The sequence below is a fragment of the Zophobas morio genome, unplaced genomic scaffold (assembly GCF_036711695.1).
Source record: "Zophobas morio isolate AGI-343-1 ecotype UQ-CSIRO unplaced genomic scaffold, CSIRO_AGI_Zmor_V1 ptg000028l, whole genome shotgun sequence".
NCBI classification, from domain to species: Eukaryota; Metazoa; Arthropoda; class Insecta; order Coleoptera; family Tenebrionidae; genus Zophobas; species Zophobas morio.
The window spans coordinates 3,370,974-3,392,809 of record NW_026972133.1 but is presented as its reverse complement, the minus strand read 5'-3'; the positions used below and the strand labels follow the sequence as shown (position 1 = coordinate 3,392,809).

Genomic DNA, 21,836 nt, shown 5'->3' with positions numbered 1-21,836 from the left:
TCCCTCATTAACAAATCCTAGCCCTCTCCTTTCCTAGCGAGATCTGCTCCAGACCTTCCCGTGGTTCTTGCTGAGCATCAACTATCGAGGACAGAAAATTCGAATTCAAAACCAGCAAACTTTCAAAAAAATCGTGAAAATCGCTCGTTGGTGGCCAACGTGGAGCAAAAGAAAATTTTGTAACTGAATTAACTTTGTTAACTCTATATTCTTAAGGAAACAAAAATATATTACATTTAATTTATTATTTATAAGGACAAATGTGAAGACAAGTTATTAACAAATTTTTCCTTCATTTTCCTTTTTTTCCTCGGCAACTTCTACCTTTGATAGGAGTCGTTTCTTTGACACTTGTCATCACTAAATTAGCAATGTTAGTATTTTGTGACATTACGTTAGCACTATTGATAATAAAACCTATGCTGCCAAAAACATGTTTCTGAGCATAGTTTTGTTCAAAGAATACAATGCATATTAAGAAAAAAAGGCGACATATGAAGCCCGCCCACCCACCCCATCTCAATTGTGATGATTTTTTTTATTCGTCGCCAACCAAGAGGGCGAAGATTAACTGCAAAATACTTATTTCTTTACAAGACATTAAAAAATTGATTTTAAGGAAGGCCTAAATTTTACTTCATTTAAAAGTATGTAAAACTTGGATTCGGACACCAGTTTTCCAGATGGTCCCATCCGCTCTTGGTGTGTAGTCTTCATGGTACTCAGCCCAGATCTCCCATTTCTAGGTAATTTCGCGTACACATCTAGCAGTTAATCTACAACGTCCCATTAAATGAACCCATGCATGTTACGTAAATATTATTTATTATTCATAATTACATAAAAACGTATATAAAATATTAAATACATGGTCAGTTGCATAACTGAAAAGCCATACAGTTACTCTAACAATAATACATATATTACAACCGGTCATTACTCCTTTAAAACCGACTTTCGAACAAAGCCAGCAAAAAGAACTCCAGATTTATCAAAACATCCCGAAATCAGTGTGAACCACATCACAGTTATTCTGCTTATCAACATTCGTCATGTTCAACTCGACCAAAGTATCGACGCTGTTCAAGCCCACACCCTTCAGTATCTTCTGCGCAGCCAAACTCGTAAAGTTGAACGACAAGTCATTCAAGCTCGGAAACTGCTGGTCCCGGTTATCCTTGTAGCTGATATTGGGCTCCGACCCCAGCATGTTCTTCTCGAGCTTCTTCGACGTGTCGAAACTCGAAAGAGACCCCATCTCGTTCTTGGCGTACATGTTCCCGATGGAGGAAATCGAGAGGGCGTCCGAGCTCTTCGTGGGACTCGGCGGAGTGCTGTTGTACCCCCCTTTGGGACTCTCGTGGGCTATCACCGGAGAGTCCGGGTTCGACGTGGAAGAAAACTTGTGCGAACTCGTCGACACGTTCTTGATCAAGTTGTGGAAACTCAAGCCTTCTTTATTCGGGAGTTGGAGGGACAGCTTCCGGTTGTTCTTCAAGTCTTCACCGTTCGGCAGGAGGTCGCGCGAGTTGTTGAGAGTGGTTTCTTTGGACTGGTTGGTGTTCTTGGGCACTTTTGACTCGTACTGCGAGCTTTCCGTGTCGTTGATGATCACCAGATTCGGGTTCCTGTCGTCGCCTTGTCCGTTCTCGAACGTGATCACCGACCGCACTGGCGAGTTCTGAACGAAGATCTTCGTACTGCTGCCTCCTTCCCCGTTTATGGTCGTCGTCGTCGTAGCGTTCGGCTTGTTGTTCAACTTGGAAACCCCCTGGTTCGTCGTCACTTGCAACGTAAACGAGTTACTCTGGGGAATACTCGTCGACACTCTATTATTCTGCTCCCGTTTCTTCTTCACCTTCGTGTCCTTCGTGTTAATCACCGTCTTGTGCGACTCCAAGCTTGACGGCCCGCTGTTGAACGAACTCTCCGTCTTGCTGCTGCTCTTGTGCGACTCAATACTCGAAGGCCCGCTGTTGTCCAAAGCCGGCGGCTCCAACTTCTCGCTGCTCTTTTGACTAGGTTTCACTGGACTATCACAAATTCTATTTACAAGGTCGCTCTTCTGCTCGTCGCTGTGCTGCCGCACCAAACTGCTCCTGCTGGTCTTCCGGGAGCTCTCCCGGCTCTTCTGCTTGTTGCGCGGGAGGGTGCAGGACACGTAGCTGCTGGGCTTGCGGGAGACGGGGGAGCTCTCGCGGGAGATGGGGTACGGGGGGTAGGGGAGGTCGGGGTACTGGCGGCAGCGGCGCCGAGGTAGAGTAGCCGAACGGGAGGAGGCTTTGATTTCGCACTTTTCCAGATACGAGGTAATTGAGGCGATTTCCTGGAAAACAGACAGTCAGTGGGGGCTGGAGCAGATGGGGGTTTACCTTGTCGGATGTGGAGGTTTGCGTTCCGATGCTGTGGAGGTGGACGGCTTTGGAGTTGAACCACTCGGTGGGGGGGAACTGGGCGCTGAACGAGCTTATTTGGCACTGGGATCTTTTGGTTTTCTTGAAGAGGCGCGAGAGGAGGGACTCTTTCTCTGCGGGAGGAACGTTTCGATTAAACTTCAGTATTTGTTCATCAGTATTTGCGTTTTTGAGTTTCAAAATGGGTACGAAAAAAGGTAGGGGTGTTTTTTAGGGACGTTGGAGGACGAAATGAAGCTGTGGAGAGAAAAAAGGTTACAGAAGGGACAAATGAGGATCTACAAGTCAGAGAAATGGAAAAAAGTGTGCTAGAAGGGTCAGGTCAGGTCAGGTCAGGTCAGATCAGGTCAGGTCAGGTCAGATCAGGTCAGGTCAGGTCAGATCAGGTCAGGTCAGGTCAAGTCAAGTCAGGTCAGTTCAAGTCAGGTCAGTCAAGTGGCTAGAAGGAAGGCTAAAGTGCTATAACTGGATAAAATACACTACTGTTTTGTTTTTGTAATAGTTTGAAAAGATCCCGGGGATCTTTTGTTTTGTTTTTGAAGTAATTTGAAAGAATCTCGGGAATCCTCTGTTTTATTTTTGGAGTAGTTTGAAAGAATCTCTAAGTCCTGTAATCCGTGATGTTTTGTCTTTGAACTAATTTGAAAAAAATTCTGGGATCTTTCTGGGTATTGTTTTTGAAGTCATCTATTAGAATTTTGGGAAACCCTTGTGCTTTGTTTTTGAAATATGTCATTTGAAAGAATTTCGGGACCTCTTGTCATGGTCTTAGCAATATCATGTAGATCGTAAAACACTCACCAAAATTTGTCTAATCATCCCCACTAATAATGTGATGACGTCACAAAATACTTGCTAAGATAAGACTGATTTTGGAAAATGACATTCTTTCTAAGAAAATAGGGGGCGGGTGGGCGGGGCTAGTACTTGCTAAGATACGACTGATTTTGGCAAATGATATACCCTCTAAGAAAATAGAGGGTGGGTGGGCGGGGTTAATACTTGATAAGATAAGACTGATTCCGGCTAATGACTAGCCCCACCCAGATAGAATCTTGAGGACTATTTGTGTTTTTTTTTAAGTAGTTTGTAAGAATATGGAAGTTCCTTGGTCTGTGATTTCTTGGCTTTGAACTAATTTGAACAAATATCAGAGATCTTTCTGTGTCTTTTTGAAGTAATTTTGAAAGAATTTAGAGGATCTTTTGTCTTGTTTTAGAAGTGATTTGAAAAAGTCTTGGAGTCTCGTTGTGTCTGCTTTTTGAAATAGTTCAAAAGAATCTTGGAGATATCTTGTCTTGCTTTTGAAGTAATCTGAAAGAATGTTTGGGACCCCTTATGTTTTGTTTTTGAAGTAATTTTAGAGAATCTCGGAGATCCCGTGTACTTTTTTAAGTACTTTGAAAAGATCTCAAAGATCTCTTGTCCTGTTTTTACAGTAATTTGATAGAATCTTTGGGAACCTTTGTGTTTTTTTTTATGTAGTTTGAAAGGATTTCGAAGTCCTATGGTCTGTGATTTCTTGTCTTTGAACTAATTTGGACAAATATTAGAGATCTTTCTGTGTCTTTTTGAAGTAATTTTGAAAGAATTTAGAGGATCTTTTGTCTTGTTTTTTAAGTGATTTGAAAGAATCTTGGAGACTCGTTGTGTCTGCTTTTTGAAGTAGTTTAAAAGAATCTCGGAGATATCTTGTCTTGCTCTTGAATTAGTTTGAAAGAATCTCGGGGACCCCTATGTCTTGATTTTGAAGTAGTTCGAAAGAATCTCGAGGATCTTTTGTGTTTTTTTTAAGTAGTTTGAAAGGATCTCCAAGTCCCATGGTCCGTGATTTCTTAGCAATATCATGTAGATGGGAAAACACTCACCAAAATTTGTCTAATCATCCCCACTAATGATGTGATGACATCACTTCAAAATACTTTCTAAGATAAGACTGATTTTGGAAAATGACATTCCCTCTAAGAAAATAGAGGGTGGGTGGGCGGGTCTAGTACTTGCTAAGATAATATTGATTTTGGCAAATCATATATTCTCTAAGAAGATAGAGGGCGGGTGGGTGGGGCTAGTACTTGCTAAGATAAGACTGATTTTGGAAAATGACATACCCTCTAAGAAAATAGAGGGTGGGTGGGCAGGGCTAATACTTGATAAGATAAGACTGATTCCGGCTAATGAGTAGTCCCACCCATACGCCCCCTCTTTTCTTTGAGGATATCTCATTTGCCAAAAACCAGTCTTATCTTAGCAGGTACTAGCCCCGCCCACCCACCCTCTCTATTCTTGGAAGGTATTTCATATGCCAAAATCGGTCTTATTTTAACAGTTATTAGCTCCGCCCCACACTCTCTTTTCTTACAGAGTATGTCATTAGCCAAAATCAGATTTATCTTAGCAAGCACTAGCCCCGCCCACCCGCCCTCTATTTCTTAGAGGGTATAGCGTCTGCCAAAATCAGATTTATCGTAGCAAGTACTAGCCCCGCCCACCCACCCCCTATTTTCTCGTAGAATTATGTCATTTGCCAAAATCAGTCTTATCTTACAAATACTAGCATTTTGGCAAATTACATACCTTTCAAGAAAATAGAGGGCGGGTGGGCGGGGCTAGTACTTGCTAAGATAAGACTTATTTTGGAAAATAACATATCCTCTGAGAAAACAGGGGCGGGTGGGCGGGGCTAGTACTTGCTAAGATAAGACTTATTTGGCAAATGACATATTCCCTGAGAAAATAGAGGGTGGGTGGGCGGGGCTAGTACTTGCTAAGATAAGACTTACTTTGGCAAATAACATACCCTCTGAGAAAACAGGGGCGGGTGAGTGGGGCTAGTACTTGCTAAGATAAAACTTATTTTGGAAAGTAACATACCCTCTAAGAAAATAGAGGGTGGGTGGGCGGGGCTAATACTTGATAAGATAAGACTGATTCCGGCTAATGACTAGCCCCACCCGCCCGCCCTCTCTTTTCTTTGGGGGTATCTCAATTGCCAAAAACCAGTCTTATCTTACCAGGTACTAGCCCCGCCCACCTACCCTCTCTATTCTTGGAAGGTATTTCATATGCCAAAATCGGTCTTATTTTAATAGTTATTAGCTCCGCTCCACACTCTCTTTTCTTACAGAGTATGCCATTAACCAAAATCAGTTTTATCTTAGAAGGTATTAGCCCCGCCCACCCACCCTCTCTTCTCTTAGAGGGTATCTCATTTGCCAAAATGCAATTTAATTTTGAATCTGCAAACCGACTGCTTTGAAATTTTGCAGATGTTGTAAGGTTATTGTAAACATGTAATCAAATATATCTGTTTATTCCCCCTAAGAAATTGATGATGTCATCTCAAAATTTTGCTTAATAAATTCTACCCAAAATGTGCAAGATATGATGAGTTTTTACTTGTGATTTATCATTGCATTCATTTTTATTTAGATTTGCCCCCTATTTTCACAGAAGATATATCGTTTGCCAAAATTAGTCTTATCTTAGCAAAGACTAGCCCCGCCCACCCACCCTCTGTTTCTTAGAGGGTATAGCGTCTGCCAAAATCAGATTTATCGTAGCAAGTACTAGCCCCGCCCACCCACCCCCCATTTTCTCGTAGGATTATGTCATTTGCCAAAATCAGTCTTATCTTACAAATACTAGCATTTTGGCAAATTACATACCTTTCAAGAAAATAGAGGGCGGGTGGGCGGGGCTAGTACTTGCTAAGATAAGACTTATTTTGGCAAATAACATACTCTCTGAGAAAACAGGGGCGGGTGGGCGGGGCTAGTACTTGCTAAAGTAAGACTTATTTTGGCAAATAACATATCCTTTGAGAAAACAGGGGCGGGTGGGCGGGGCTAGTACTTGCTAAGATAAGACTTATTTGGCAAATGACATATTCTCTGAGAAAATAGAGGGTGGGTGGGCGGGCCTAGTATTTGCTAAGATAAAACGTATTTTGGCAAATAACGTACCCTATGAGAAAATAGGGGGTGGGTGGGCGGGGCTTGTACTTGCTAAGATAAGACTTATTTTGCCAAATGACATTCTCTGAGAAAATAGAAGGTGGGCGGGCGAGGCTAGTACTTGCTAAGATAAGACTTATTTTGGCAAATGCCATAAATTCTGAGAAAATAGGGGGCGGGTGGGCGGGGTTAGTACTTGCTAAGATAAGACTGATTTTGCCTCTATTAATCTTGTAAAAACTTGTTAAATTTAAAAGATGTTAAATTGCAAATTTCCATAGTAACGAGTTAAATTACTAAATCTGATTGGGTATTTATTTTTTATGGTCCATTCTACTTCAGGAGCGAGGGAAGTTCTGTTGAAACAACTTTCGACCAATTTTTTTTTTTGAAGTAGTTTGAAAGGATCTCGAAAATCAGTTGTCCTGTTTTTAAAGTAATTTGATAGAATCTTGAGGACTATTTGTGTTTTTTTTAAGTAGTTTGAAAGGTTATCGAAGTCCTATGATCTGTGATTTCTTGGCTTTCAACTAATTTGAAAAAATATCAGAGATCTTTCGGTGTATTGTTTTTGAAGTAATTTTAAAAGAATTTAGAGGTTCATTTGTCTTGTTTTTGAAGTGATTTGAAAGAATCTTGGAGACTCGTGTCTGCTTTTTGAAGTAGTTTAAAAGAATCTTGGAGATATCTTGTGATCTCTTGTCCTGTTTTTACAGTAATTTGATAGAATCTTGGGGACCCTTTCGGTTTTTTTAAGTAGTTTGAAAGGATCTTGAAGTCCCATGGTCCGTGAGTTCTTGTCTTTGAACTAATTTGAACAAATATCGGAGATCTTTCTGTGTCTTTTTGAAGTAATTTTGAAAGAATTTAGAGGATCTTTTGTCTTGTTTTTGAAGTAGTTTAAAAGAATCTCGGAGATATCTTGTCTTGCTTTTGAATTAGTTTGAAAGAATCTCGGGGACCCCTTATGTTTTGTTTTTGAAGTAATTTTAGAGAACCTCGGAGATCCCGTGTATTTTTTTAAGTACTTTGAAAGGATCTCAAAGATCTCTTGTCCTGTTTTTAAAGTAATTTGATAGAATCTTGGGGATCATTTGTGTTTTTTTTAAGTAGTTTGAAAGGATCTCGAAGTCCCATGGTCTGTGATTTCTTGGCTTTGAACTAATTTGAACAAATATCAGAGATCGTTCTATGTCGTGTTTTTTGAAGAGATTTTGAAAGAATGTAGAGGATCTTTTGTCTTGTTTTTGAAGTGATTTGAAAGAAACTTGGAGACTCGTCGTGTCTGGTTTTTGAAGTAGTTTAAGAGAATCTTGGAGATATCTTGTCTTATTTTTGAAGTAATTTGAAAGAATCTCGGGGACCCCTCATGTTTTGTTATTGAAGTAATTTTAGAGAATCTCGGAGATCTCGTGTGTTTTTTTTGAAGTAGTTTGAAAGGATCTCGAAGACATCTTGTCCTGTTTTTAAAGTAATTTGATAGAATCTTGAGGACTATTTGTGTTTTTTTTAAGTAGTTTGAAAGGATATCGAAGTCCTATGATCTGTGATTTTTTGGCTTTCAACTAATTTGAAAAAATATCAGAGATCTTTCGGTGTCTTTTTGAAGTAATTTTGAAAGAATTTCGAGGATTTTTTGTCTTGTTTTAGAAGTGGTTTGAAAGAATCTTGGAGTCTCGTTGTGTCTGCTTTTTGAAGTAGTTTAAAAGAATCTTGGAGATATCTTCTCTTGCTTTTGAAGTAATTGGAAAGAATCTCGGAGATCTCGTATGTTTTTTTTAAGTAGTTTGAAAGGATCTCAAAGATCTCTTGTCCTGTTTTTAAAGTAATTTGATAGAATCTTGGGGACCCTTTGTGTTTTTTTTTTAAGTAATTTGAAAGGATCTTGAAGTCCCATGGTCCGTGATTTCTTGTCTTTGAACTAATTTGAACAAATATTAGAGATCTTTCTGTGTCTTTTTGAAGTAATTTTGAAAGAATCTTGGAGATATCTTGTCTTGCTTTTGAAGTAATTTGAAAGAATCTCTGGGACCCCTTATGTTTTGTTTTTGAAGTAATTTTAGAGAATCTCGGAGATCCCGTGTATTTTTTTAAGTACTTTGAAAGGATCTCAAAGATCTCTTGTCCTGTTTTTACAGTGATTTAATAGAATCTTTGGGACCCTTTGTGTTTTTTTTAAGTAGTTTGAACGGATCTCGAAGTCCCATGGTCCGTGATTTCTTGGCTTTCAAGTAATTTGAAAAAATATCAGAAATCTTTTTGTGTCTTGTTTTTGAAGTAATTTTGAAAGAATTTAGAGGATCTTTTGTCTTGTTTTAGAAGTGATTTGAAAGAATCTTGGAGTCTGGTTGTGTCTGCTTTTTGAAGTAGTTTAAAAGAATCTTGGAGATATTTTGTCTTGCTTTTGAAGTAATTTGAAAAAATCTCGGGGACCCCTTATGTTTTGTTTTTGAAGTACTTTGAAAGAATTTTGGGGATCGTTTGTCTTGTTTTTGAAGTAATTTTAGAGAATTTTGGAGACCCCGTGTGTTTTTTTAAGTAATTTGAAAGGATCTCGACGATCTCTTGTCCTGTTTTTAAAGCAATTTGATAGAATCTTGGGGACCCTTTGTGTTTTTTAAGTAGTTTGAAAGGATTGTCAGGTTTGTGATTTCTTATCTTTGAATTTGAACAAATATCAGAGATCTTTCTATGTCTTGTTTTTGAAGTAATTTTGAAAGAATTTCGAATTTTTGTCTTGTTTTTGAAGTGATTTGAAATAATCTTGAAAACCCGTTGTGACAGGTTTTTGAAGTAGTTTAAAAGAATCTCGAAGATATCTTGTTTTGCTTTTGAAGTAATTTGAAAGAATCTCGGAAAACCCTTGTATTTTTAAGTAGAAACAACAATGAAATCAAGTCAGTGCTTAAATTTCTATAACCCGTTATAATTGAACGGACAACAATAAGATAATGAAGGTTTTTTTAGTTTTTTTTTTAGTTATTATGAATGCACATTCTTCAAGATCACTCTTTTGTTGTAACTGTTTTTAGGTTTCTCCGATTTTAAAATAAACTAAATTAATTTATAAGCCACTGAATATATCTATAGTAAGGTACACATTTTTTAATGTCTCTACTCAAGGTGATAATTAATTACAGTTATATCATTTGTACTAAACTAATTAATTAATTGCAATAATTATTTTAAATAGTCCAGCCAAAAAAATTAATAAGCTCACCAGCCAACCTATTTCTAGAATCTAGGCCAGAAATAAGTATTTAATTGTAGATACTAATTTAACTTAATTCCTTGCAACGCAAATTTTCGCTTTTTATAGCCAGAATTAAGTAAGGTGAGCACACTCTTTCTATTTTCTCCTTGGAAGCAACCTCGCCTTGAAGAAGACTCAAAACAGTTAAAACCCACTCACTAGGACTAGGCGTCGACGGCGCCGACGTCTCCGTGCTACTGCTCGTCGTGTCCACGTAGTGCTTCGCTATCGTCCTCGTGGACGCCGACCGCCTCAGCCTCCGACTCGACCTCCACAGCCTGAAGGAGCCCCTCCGGTCCGGGCTCCTCGGCACCGACAGCGACGACGCCCTATACTTGCTGCTCCTAGGATACAACACCTTGTCACTCGGGTTCCCTCCACATATAACATCGGCCAGATTAGTCTGAATCAGCTGGTGCGTGACATCTCCGTCTCGTATAGTGGCCATGTCGCCGTGAACCATAACCAGAGCTTCTTCGGTTGACATGAGCATCGTCTTACCGGAAACTGGATCCGGCTCGGGGTCGTCGACGCGCTTGCGGCCTCTGGAGGCGCTCCGGGACCTCCTGCGTCTAAACCACGTTATTAAACTGAAGACTCTAACATACAAAGAAAGTACTTACTCCGGAGTTACGATGAAGTAGCCGTTGGAGGTGTGGTAGAGCTTGCGCTCGGTGGTGAGCTGCACTAGGGTGTCGTAGAGGGCTTGCTCACTAGGCGGGGACACGTGAGGGAAGGTCATGATGAGGGCTTCCCGGATGGTTTCGATTCCAGCGGGTCTGCCTTGACGCGACAGTTTGAGAATGACGGCGCACACGGCCTCTGGTAGGGGCGTCCATTGGGTCTGCGCCACCGGGATGCCGTAGCAGTTCTCGATGTCTTCGAGAGCGACGATTTGGTAGCCGGGGGGCGGCTGCAGGACCCTTCGGGCCCACGCGTTTTTGACTATGTCGATGGCGCAAGGCTCGGACCCTACGAGGAGGGCGCCAGGGCTGATGTAGCCATGGTAGCTGAGACTCTTGGTGGCGCCGTTGAGGCCGGTGTTCCACCAACAGACGCTGTTGGATGAGAGCAGACCCTGCAAACAAATCAGGGATTAAAACCGTCTTATACCGCAGATACTGGTCAAAGTTGCAGGAAAGGTCAAGGATGTGGGTCTAAGTTCGGGGACAAAAAGTCACAAAGAAAGGAACGGGGATGGTCGAAAGGACCCAAGCAACTTTATCGAGGATTGAATACTTAGTAGAGCGCTCGAAGCAATGAAGGAAGACGGCGATTTTGTGTGGAACACCCATCGTGGGTGGTACTGGCGGTGTTTTGGAAGATTGCACGAGAGCTCTTTTTTCAGAACATGACGTTTCCGCCCAGTGAAACCCACCAACACGCTACTTTAGAGAGAATCCTTCCGACAGCCACAAATTACAATAGGTAACTGTTTACCATCTAGTGAAACCGCAGTTGTATACCTCTAATAACAGCAGTAATTTTCATAATGCCTTACACCTCACCGTCCTGAGACATTTGCATGAAAGTCTCGTACAATGAACCCTGCATGAAATTTTCTTTCAAAAATACACACCATCATCGAAAAAAGGTAAACCATTACGAATCAGGTCCTTCAACGCTCCACTCGTTCTAGTTTCCATTGCATTCAATTAATATAATATTAGTCTGGTCGTAGAGAGGCTCGAAAAAAGTTGTGAGTAACGATTTCAATTTTCTTCAGACACTCACTAAAATCAATAATAGATTTACTGTGTCAAGGAGTCGGGAATCGTCGCACCTGCAGAAAAATTGAAAGCGGCGAGTGTTTAAGGACAGGGTCATTTACACGGTCCACTAACAGATTACCAAATACTTACCACGGAAGAATGGCTGGTTCATAATTAAAGAAACTAGGATCCGCGCAAAAAATCGAACCTTGTTGGACTCATCCAAAGATTTATAGCTGTCAGGACTGGGTTCAAATCCCCGAATCTTGATAAGCCGGCTCCCATTCGCAACACAATGAAGGCCGCTGTGGTAATAAGCCTAATTGCAAGCCGGCGCTAATGAGCAATAAATTTCTCCACAAAGATCCACAACATCCACTTTTCTTGCGTAAGGTGGTTTCGACAGTTTCACACCGCGTCCGAACAATTAGCAGCCCCCGGGTACGAGCGAAGTGAGTGGGTGTAGGCGAGCTGGCTCCGGGCTCTCGAAAGCGGTAATTTTTCGAGTCATTCACTGGATTATTGACCGTTCTAATGGCTCTTGATTTTATGCCTCGTTATGATTACTTGAGTGGATAAATAAAAGAAAGATGGATTTGTGGACATGCGACCTTCACTTGTGTGCACAGTTGTGTTTGCCAAGACTCGGACAGGCGTGTCGAAACTGCAAGTGATTCAATCGGTGCGACTATTTGATGGCTAATTTTAGAACGGGTCATCATCGAAAGTGCGTCAAGAACGGGTTTGGACAATGATGTCAACGAAGAAGTGCTGTTATTCGGGGGCCGGCGAAGGACCGGGGGTTATCGAGACAGGATTTTGAGGAGGTTCAAGAAAACAAGAGCTCTGTTGGTCGTCGTTTACTCTAAATAGGTGGAAGTAGATGATTTGGTCTTTCACTGAAGACATGTGATAGGACGTGATTGATGTTGCTTCGTTAAACTAATGATGGTGTCATGAGAGCCAATCTGCAGGATGAGCGAAATTAAAGATGAAAGGACAACTCGGAGTGGTATATGGGCAATACCTTATTTGGAATGGCTTTCCGGTCTTCTAAATTGTGGACAGTGTAATAACACCTTTCTGTTCTTTGGGGAGTTATTGTAAGATAGAAGGGAAGAGAAGTCGTCAAGTCGCGAAGTCTGGATGAGGGTCGACTCGACTGATGACTAACATTATACAATAATTTATTTAGTGGGTGTGTTAAGAACGCTATAAATATTCGTTCTTATGTTAAAAGTATATTTCCAAGACTATAAAGAATAAATCTTTATTGTAACATGCATGCAGCATTACGTAAGCATCCTGAATTGGAATCGAAGCGAGGCGCGACTCATATAAAGAAATTTTTCGCAGGGTAAAGAATTTGTTCATCTTTATAATTATATAAATTTTTTGAGGTTAACTTAAAATAGATATTTTAAAAAATGTCGATAAATATTTTCAGTTTTTTAGATCCGACTAAAAAAAAATTATGTCGAACACAGAACTTAGGGTTTTATTGTGAAGTGAGGGTCGTCATGTTTCGGTACCTACTTGTACCATTATCAGAACTAAATGATGAGCAGGAAATTAGCGTATAAAAACATTAACGTTAACATACTTATGCAAAACTTATAATTACGTAATTAATGCACAAATTAAGCTTGATGGCTGCTGTTGACAGCAACCTCAAGGTCTAACTAGGAAATTAAAGAAACTAAACATACGCAATACAAATGTAAATTAAACACATCTAGGGAATGTTCTAGAAATAAAAAGGTAATTGGCGTCATCTACCGAGTATTCTAGAAATGAAACAGTAATTGGCGCATTGGATCTTCGAGAAGGTTTCATATTCTTAAAAAAAAGAGATTTGGGTCCCCGAGAAGGTTTTATCTTCTTAAAAAAAGACCCTCTTGAAGCCAGAGAAGGTTTCATATTATTAAAAAAAACTAGTTGGGGTAATTGACAAGGTTTCATTTTCTTTAAAAAAAGACGCTCTTGAACCCCGAGAAGGTTTCATATTATTAAAAAAACCAGTTGGGATCCCCGAGAAGGTTTCACATTCTTAAAAAAAGAGATTTGGGTCCCCGAGAAGGTTTTATCTTCTTAAAAAAAAGAAAGTTGGGTTCCCGAGAAGGTTTCATATTATTAAAAAAAAATCAGTTGGGATCTCCGAGAAGGTTTCATCTTCTTAAAAAAAGACCCTCTTGAAACCCGAGAAGGTTTCATATTATTAAAAAAAAACAGTTATGGTCTCCGAGAAGGTTTCATATTACTTAAAAAAAAAACTAGTTGGGGTCCCCGAGAAGGTTTCATATTATTAAACAAACCAGTTGGGGTCCCCGAGAAGGTTTCACATTCTTAAAAAAAAGATTTGGGTCCCCGAGAAAACTTTATCTTCTTTACAAAAAGAGATTTGGGTCCCCGAGAAGGTTTTATCTTCTTTAAAAAAAAGAGAGTTGGGTTCCCGAGAAGGTTTCATATTATTAAAAAAATCAGTTGGGGGTCTCCGAGAAGGTTTCATCTTCTTGAAAAAGTGAGTTGGGTCCCGAAAAGGTTTCATCTTCTTCAAAATAAAGATCCTCTTGAACCCCGAGAAGGTTTCATCTTCTTTAAAAAAAAGGCCCTCTTGAACCCCGAGAAGGTTTCATCTTCTTAAAAAAAGAGATTTGGGTCCCCGAGAAGGTTTCATATTCTTTAAAAAAAAAGAGAGTTGGGTTTCTGAGAAGGTTTCATATTATTAAAAAAATCAGTTGGGGTCTCCGAGAAGGTTTCATCTTCTTAAAAAAAGACCCTCTTGAAACCCGAGAAGGTTTCATATTATTAAAAAAAAACTAGTTGGGGTAACTGACAAGGTTTCATTTTCTTTAAAAAAAAGACCCTCTTGAACCCCGAGAAGATTTCATATTATTAAAAAAACCAGTTGGGATCCCCGACAAGGTTTCACATTCTTAAAAAAAGAGATTTGGGTCCCCGAGAAGGTTTTATCTTCTTAAAAAAAAGAGAGTTGGGTTCCCGAGAAGGTTTCACATTATTAAAAAAATCAGTTGTGGTCTCCGAGAAGGTTACATCTTCTTAAAAAAAGAGATTTTGGTCCCCGAGAAGGTTTCATATTATTAAAAAATCAGTTGGGGTCTCCGAGAAGGTTTCATCTTCTTAAAAAAAGACCCTCTTGAAACCCGAGAAGGTTTCATATTCTTAAAAAAAACTAGTTGGGGTAACTGACAAGGTTTCATTTTCTTTAAACAAAAGACCCTCTTGAACCCCGAGAAGGTTTCATATTATTAAAAAAACCAGTTGGGATCCCCGAGAAGGTTTCACATTCTTAAAAAAAGAGATTTGGGTCCCCGAGAAGGTTTTATCTTCTTAAAAAAAAAGAGAGTTGGGTTCCCGAGAAGGTTTCATATTATTAAAAAAACCAGTTGGGCTCCCCGAGAAGGTTTCATTTTCTTAAAAAAAGAGATTTGGGTCCCCGAGAAGGTTTTATCTTCTTAAAAAAAGACCCTCTTGAAGCCAGAGAAGGTTTCATATTATTAAAAAAAACTAGTTGGGGTAACTGACAAGGTTTCATTTTCTTTAAAAAAAGACGCTCTTGAACCCCGAGAAGGTTTCATATTATTAAAAAAACCAGTTGGGATCCCCGAGAAGGTTTCACATTCTTAAAAAAAGAGATTTGGGTCCCCGAGAAGGTTTTATCTTCTTAAAAAAAAGAAAGTTGGGTTCCCGAGAAGGTTTCATATTATTAAAAAAATCAGTTGGGATCTCCGAGAAGGTTTCATCTTCTTAAAAAAAGACCCTCTTGAAACCCGAGAAGGTTTCATATTATTAAAAAAAACTAGTTGGGGTCCTTGACAAAGTTTAATTTTCTTTAAAAAAAAAAGACCCTCTTGAACCCCGAGAAGGTTTCATATAATTAAAAAAACCAATTGGGATCCCCGAGAAGGTTTCACATTCTTAAAAAAACAGATTTGGGTCCCCCCGAAGGTTTTATCTTCTTAAAAAAAAGAGAGTTGGGTTCTCGAGAAGGTTTCATATTATTAAAAAAATCAGTTGGGGTCCCCGAGAAGGTTTCATCTTCTTGAAAAAGTGAGTTGGGTCCCGAGAAGGTTTCATATTATTAAAAAAAAACCAGTTGGGGTCCTTGAGAAAGTTTCATCTCCTTAAAAAAAGTTCCTCTTGACCCCGAGAAGGTCTCATCTTCTTAAAAAAAAAGAGAGTTGGGTCCCCGAGAAGGTTTCATCTTCTTGAAAAAAGACCCTCTTGAACCCCGAGAAGGTTTCATATTATTAAAAAAACCAGTTGGGATCCCCGAGAAGGTTTTATCTTAAAAAAAAAGAGAGTTGGGTTCCCGAGAAGGTTTCATATTATTAAAAAAACCAGTTGGGCTCCCCGAGAAGGTTTCATTTTCTTAAAAAAAGAGATTTGGGTCCCCGAGAAGGTTTTATCTTCTTAAAAAAAGACCCTCTTGAAGCCAGAGAAGGTTTCATATTATTAAAAAAAACTAGTTGGGGTAACTGACAAGGTTTCATTTTCTTTAAAAAAAGACGCTCTTGAACCCCGAGAAGGTTTCATATTATTAAAAAAACCAGTTGGGATCCCCGAGAAGGTTTCACATTCTTAAAAAAAGAGATTTGGGTCCCCGAGAAGGTTTTATCTTCTTAAAAAAAAGAAAGTTGGGTTCCCGAGAAGGTTTCATATTATTAAAAAAATCAGTTGGGATCTCCGAGAAGGTTTCATCTTCTTAAAAAAAGACCCTCTTGAAACCCGAGAAGGTTTCATATTATTAAAAAAAACTAGTTGGGGTCCTTGACAAAGTTTAATTTTCTTTAAAAAAAAAAGACCCTCTTGAACCCCGAGAAGGTTTCATATAATTAAAAAAACCAATTGGGATCCCCGAGAAGGTTTCACATTCTTAAAAAAACAGATTTGGGTCCCCCCGAAGGTTTTATCTTCTTAAAAAAAAGAGAGTTGGGTTCTCGAGAAGGTTTCATATTATTAAAAAAATCAGTTGGGGTCCCCGAGAAGGTTTCATCTTCTTGAAAAAGTGAGTTGGGTCCCGAGAAGGTTTCATATTATTAAAAAAAAACCAGTTGGGGTCCTTGAGAAAGTTTCATCTCCTTAAAAAAAGTTCCTCTTGACCCCGAGAAGGTCTCATCTTCTTAAAAAAAAAGAGAGTTGGGTCCCCGAGAAGGTTTCATCTTCTTGAAAAAAGACCCTCTTGAACCCCGAGAAGGTTTCATATTATTAAAAAAACCAGTTGGGATCCCCGAGAAGGTTTTATCTTAAAAAAAAGAGAGTTGGGTTCCCGAGAAGGTTTCATATTATTAAAAAAATCGGTTGGGGTCTCTGAGAAGGTTTCATCTTCTTGAAAAAGTGAGTTGGGTCCCAAGAAAGTTTTATATTATTTAAAAAAAAAAAAACAATTGGGGTCCCCGAGAAGGTTTCATCTTCTTGAAAAAGAGAGTTGGGTCCCCTAGAAGGTTTCATATTATTAAAAAAAACCAGTTGAGGTCCTTGAGAAAGTTTCATCTCCTTAAAAAAAGTTCCTCTTGACCCCGAGAAGGTTTCATATTATTAGAAAAAAAAAACCAGATAGGGTCCCCAAGAAGGTTTCATCTTCTTAAAAAAAAGAGAGCTGGGTTCCCGAGAAGGTTTCATCTTCTTGAAAAATAGAGTTGGGTCCCCTAGAAGGTTTCATATTATTAAAAAAAACCAGATAGAGTCCCCGAGAAGGTTTCATATTCTTGAAAAAGAAAGTTACGTCTCCGAGAAAGTTTCATATTATTAAAAAAAAACAGTTGGGGTCCCTGAGAAGGTTTCATCTTCTTAAAAAAAGAGATTTGGGTGCCCGAGAATGTTTCACATTTTAAAAAAAACCAGTTGAGGTCTCCTAGAAGGTTTTATCTTTTCAAAAATACAAAGTTGGGTCCTGGAGAAGGTTTCAGATTCTTAAAAAAAAGACACTTAGGAACCACGAGAAGGTTTCACGTTATTAAAAAAACCAGTTGGGGTCTCCCAGAAGGTTTTACCTTCTTTAAAAAAAAGAGAGTTGGGTTCCCAAGAAGGTTTCATATTCTTTATAAAGAGACACTTGGGAACCCCGAGAAATTTTCATCTTCTTTAAAATAAAGATCCTCTTGAACCCCAGGATGGTTCCATATTATTAAAAAACCAGTTGGGATCTTAAAAAAAGACAGTTGGGTCCCCGAAAAGGTTTCACATTCTGTAAAAAAAGATACTCTTGAAACTAGAGAAGGTTTCATCTTCTTGCAAAATAGAGTTGGGTCCCCAAGAAAATTTCACCTTATTAAAAAAACCAGTTGGGGTCACCGAGAAGAATTCGTCTTCTTGAAAAATAGAGTTGGGTCCCCAAAAAAATGTCACATTTTTAAAAAAACCAGTTGGGGTCACCGAGAAGATTTTATCTTTTTAAAAAAAGGGAGTTGGTTCCTCGAGAAGGTTTCACATTACTAAAAAAAAAACAGTTGGGGTCCCCGAGAAGGTTTAATCTTCTTAAAAGAAAGAAAGTTGGGTCCCCGAGAAGGTTTCATATTCTTAAAAAAAGACACTTGGGCACCCCAAGAAGGTTTCATATTATTAAAAAAACAAGTTGGGGTCCCCGAGAAGGTTTCATCTTCTTTAAAATAAAGACCCTCTGGAACCTCGAGAAGGTTTCATATTATTAAAAAAACAGTTGGGGACCCGAGAAGGTTTAACCGTCTCGAAAAAGAGAGTTGGGTTCCCGAGAAGATTTTAAATGATTAAAAAAAACCAGTTGGGCACCCCGAGAAGGTTTCATATTATTAAAAAAACAAGTTAGAGTCCCCGAGAAGGTTTCATCTTCTTTAAAATAAAGACCCTCTGGAACCTCGAGAAGGTCTTTATTTTAAAGACCTTCTCTGGGACCTTTTATATTATTAAAAAAACAGTTGGGGACCCGAGAAGGTTTCATCGTCTCGAAAAAGAGAGTTTGGTTCCCGAGAAGATTTTAAATGATTAAAAAAACCAGTTGAGTTCCCCGAGAAGGTTTCAACTTCTTAGAAAAAAGACAGATGGGTCTCCGAGAAGGTTTCACTTTAAAAAATTAGATATTTCGACAGAACTTTCCTCGCCCTTGAAGTATAATAATTCGATAAATCCAACCAAAATTATAAAATTTGATTTTACGACTTTCGTTTTGAGATACCTCTGTAAACTGAAAACCAGCGGCATAAATAACATCCCCAGAGCCCCTGCACCGTACGGACAATGTAAAATATATTTAAAGCAATAAACTAACGTGACAAAATATCCTTCAGCACTAGGTAATAGCAATCTACTCAAGTATTTTGCTCTATGTTTATTCATGTTATCGAAAGGATGTCATGTAGAGGTTAGTTTGATTTGAATTAGTATGTTTTCTCAAAACAGAGGACTAAAGTTATGAATTAAACCACAATCGGACAAAATGTTCTGAATATTATAATTCTTATTTTATCATTATGAAATAAAGATGTGCGTATTCTCACGTAAAAAATTTGTCGTGACGTTATAAACATAGATAATAGACAATGCAACTTGTGCGATCCAGCGAAACTCGAACTGATTTAAAGCGAGAGTTACCTTCAATGTGAGTACGATTTCTTTTTATCAGACTCAATAAGTTACTAACTTGTTGGTCACATTTGAGTGTGATTGGGAAGTATATAATTGTTTGGATTAGCATTAACAAATCGTAGAAAAATCAGAATCCTTATCACTTGTGTCAACCGCATACTGCTGTTGAGTCTTTGTTCAGGAAACTAAAGAGAGCTTTAGGATAAGAAAAATCAGGACCAAAAAGAAAAAAAGAAATGCTTATGGTCATTGAGATGTCTTACCTGGAAGAGCAAGTACCCATTTTCATACATCCAGAAGTCCCCCGGATCCCCCCTGCACCCCTCCTTGCGCACGATGATTGCCAGGCATTGGTGGAGCAGGACCCTGCACTTGTGGCCCTTTGAGCTCATGGTTCACTCCTGCAACAAAAAACGGAATACATAAACACTGCTAAACGCTGGCGCTTCGTTCAGGTCAGCGCAATCGCCCCCAAGTGTCCTCCACCGGCCCTTATCCCCGCGGCCTCGGGCGCTCAACTGCACCGTTTTTTGCGCTCATGCAGCAAGTGCTTTCATTTCGCTTAATAGTCATACATGAAAGTCCGTTAAGAAATTTAGCTCGCAGCGTACGCACAAGAGATGACTCTCTCTCGGGTAAATTGCCGCATACAACCGCAATAAATTAAGCACGGTCGCTCGGAACGAGAGTAAATTCGATCGCCGACAACCCAATTTTCATTAATGATCTTGAAAACGCATTTTCGCGGTCGGTAAGAGGCCGGCTTTTCGTTTTGCCTGAAAAAAGCGTGAAAGCGGTGATTTATCGGGCGCTCGTGTGGTGCCAGATCCGAAAAATGGCTAATTGTGGGGCCGATCCGGCGATTTCTAATGGAGGTCGCGGATTACCATAAAAATGAGTTTTTTGCCGGTGGATCTCGGGGTTTTAATCGCGCATATTTGATCGCGCGGTTATTAATTTCGCGGCTTTCTAGTTAGCATTTTGCCTTTTTTGCGCGGTAATAAATAGGTGCCGGTTGCGGGAAACGGCGCAGTGGCGGAGATGCGCTTAAGGCGCGCTTGCACATCTTCAGACTGAACAACGCGAGCTTAACCAAGTGGCTTGCCGAAAAAACGGCTGCGTAAATCGCGCTTCAGTACTGACTGGAGCAAGGTTGAGAGAAATTTTTTATTCTTTTACCAAGAACCTGTTTTCTATATTTAGACCAGACCACAACGAAATTATTCTAAACTCAAAAAGTTCGTATTTGTTCGCACTCACTATTTTAAAACGTCTACTAGACTGAATTTACAAAATCTGCGACAACATAAAATCCCGTTACTGCTCTAACGGATCCCGCATCTACGCCACTGGGCGCGGTTTTTGCAAGGAAACCCGAGAAAAGAAAGTGGACAAGGATGGGCGGATGGTATATCACGAAATGTCGGAATTTGACGGCTGTTGCGTCACCGTGTTTTACCTTGTCTGCTTAATGACAATAACAGAATTAAAGTCTCATTAAAGCTGTCAAGGATAATTAGGTTTTTTGCACAATGGAGCCAAAAATGAGCGGTAATCGAATTTGGAAAAAATCGCGTTTTCTTGCTTCCTCGGTGTATTGTGTCTGTGTTTCGTGACAAGTAACTGTTGCATGAACTTTCGAGTGACATAATTTCGTGTGCTTCCTAATACGATAATTAGCTGTAATTGTTAATATGGTCATTATGTCTTTCACAATGGCCGGGACAGATTTTAAAAAGTTGCTGCTGCTTAGTGGCCTGCTCTGTTCTGTGTAAAGGAAAGATTGCATGAAGGAAAGTTAAATTGTTGTGTAAGGAGTACAATGGAACTTGCTCGAGGCGTGACATTCATTCGTTATAGTTCCAAATTTTGAAATGAAAAATGTTGGGTTATCGTGTAGAGTTGGACGGTTAAAGCGGGGTTTTTAGTTCATGGGAGATTATTTATCGTGTTTTTTAAATAAGTCTACTTTCAAATTATACTAACACGATCATTTATCTGATAAATCATTAATAAATTAATAAATTCTGACGTTTATTTATTTTTTTCTACATTTTATAAATTTTAATGTGAAGAAAAAAATAATGAAGCTTTTAAGGTTCTAATCACGGAAATCTGTATTTTAGATTGCAACCGAATTTGGGAGAAAGTAAAACAAAGGGTGAGTAGATGCTATTTAGGTAAACAAAAATATACAATGTGTTTTAGTGTCATTTATTTATATTTTAATTAAGATCCCTTGTTTATTTAGTCGAAACGGCAGTCGATATTGCTAGTGATCAAGCCCTGAAGTCAATAAAGTACCCGATGAGCTTTATTCACGGATTTATAACAAATGTAATTAAAAAAATAAAAATCGAAAACTGAAAAATTGAAAAATCGAACAACTGAAAACCGGAAAAATAAAAAAATTTTAAAATTGAAAACTTGAAGAACCGAAAAATTGAAATCCAAAAAATCGAAAAATTCAAAAATGCCCAAAATTGAAATGTTGAAAATTCGAGAAATTTAAAAATTGCATGTCGAAAAATTTTTAAAATCGAAAAACCAAGATGTCAATAAATCGATCATAAAATCGAAAAATGTAAAATTTAAAAAATCGGAAAACTGTAAAGTCAAAAATTTAAAAATTCGAAAAATCAAAAAATTGAAGATCGAGAAAATGAAAAATCGAAAAATTGAAAAATTCCAAAACTGAAATAACGAAAAATTGGGTAGAAATCGAAAAACTGAAAAAGCGGATCATCGAAAAATTGAAAAATCGAAAAGCCGAATAATAGAAACATCGAAACATTGAGAAACAAAATATTAACAAATCGAAAGGTTCAAGAAGTCGAAAAATCCAAAAATTCAGAATTCGAAATCGTCCAAAATCGAAAATTTAAAAATTAAATAATTAAAAAAAATCGATAAATCGAAAAAT

General features: G+C 38.8%; 1 protein-coding gene across 4 annotated transcripts in view; it reads right to left on the bottom strand.

The window, feature by feature from the left end:
• Positions 1-808: 808 nt before the first annotated feature.
• The window catches only part of LOC135137017 (probable serine/threonine-protein kinase nek3), an 83,393-nt gene continuing 62,365 nt past the window's right edge, over positions 809-21,836 (bottom strand). For all 4 annotated transcript variants that reach the window (XM_064066551.1, XM_064066553.1, XM_064066552.1 and 1 more), the window contains 5 exons: positions 19,177-19,314; positions 10,244-10,698; positions 9,780-10,192; positions 2,373-2,527; positions 809-2,326 (listed from right to left, as the gene is read on the bottom strand). In XM_064066551.1, the coding sequence (XP_063922621.1) occupies positions 992-2,326; positions 2,373-2,527; positions 9,780-10,192; positions 10,244-10,698; positions 19,177-19,305 (2,487 nt within the window). In that variant the 5' untranslated portion in view covers positions 19,306-19,314 and the 3' untranslated portion in view covers positions 809-991. The remainder of the gene's footprint in view (positions 2,327-2,372; positions 2,528-9,779; positions 10,193-10,243; positions 10,699-19,176; positions 19,315-21,836) is intronic.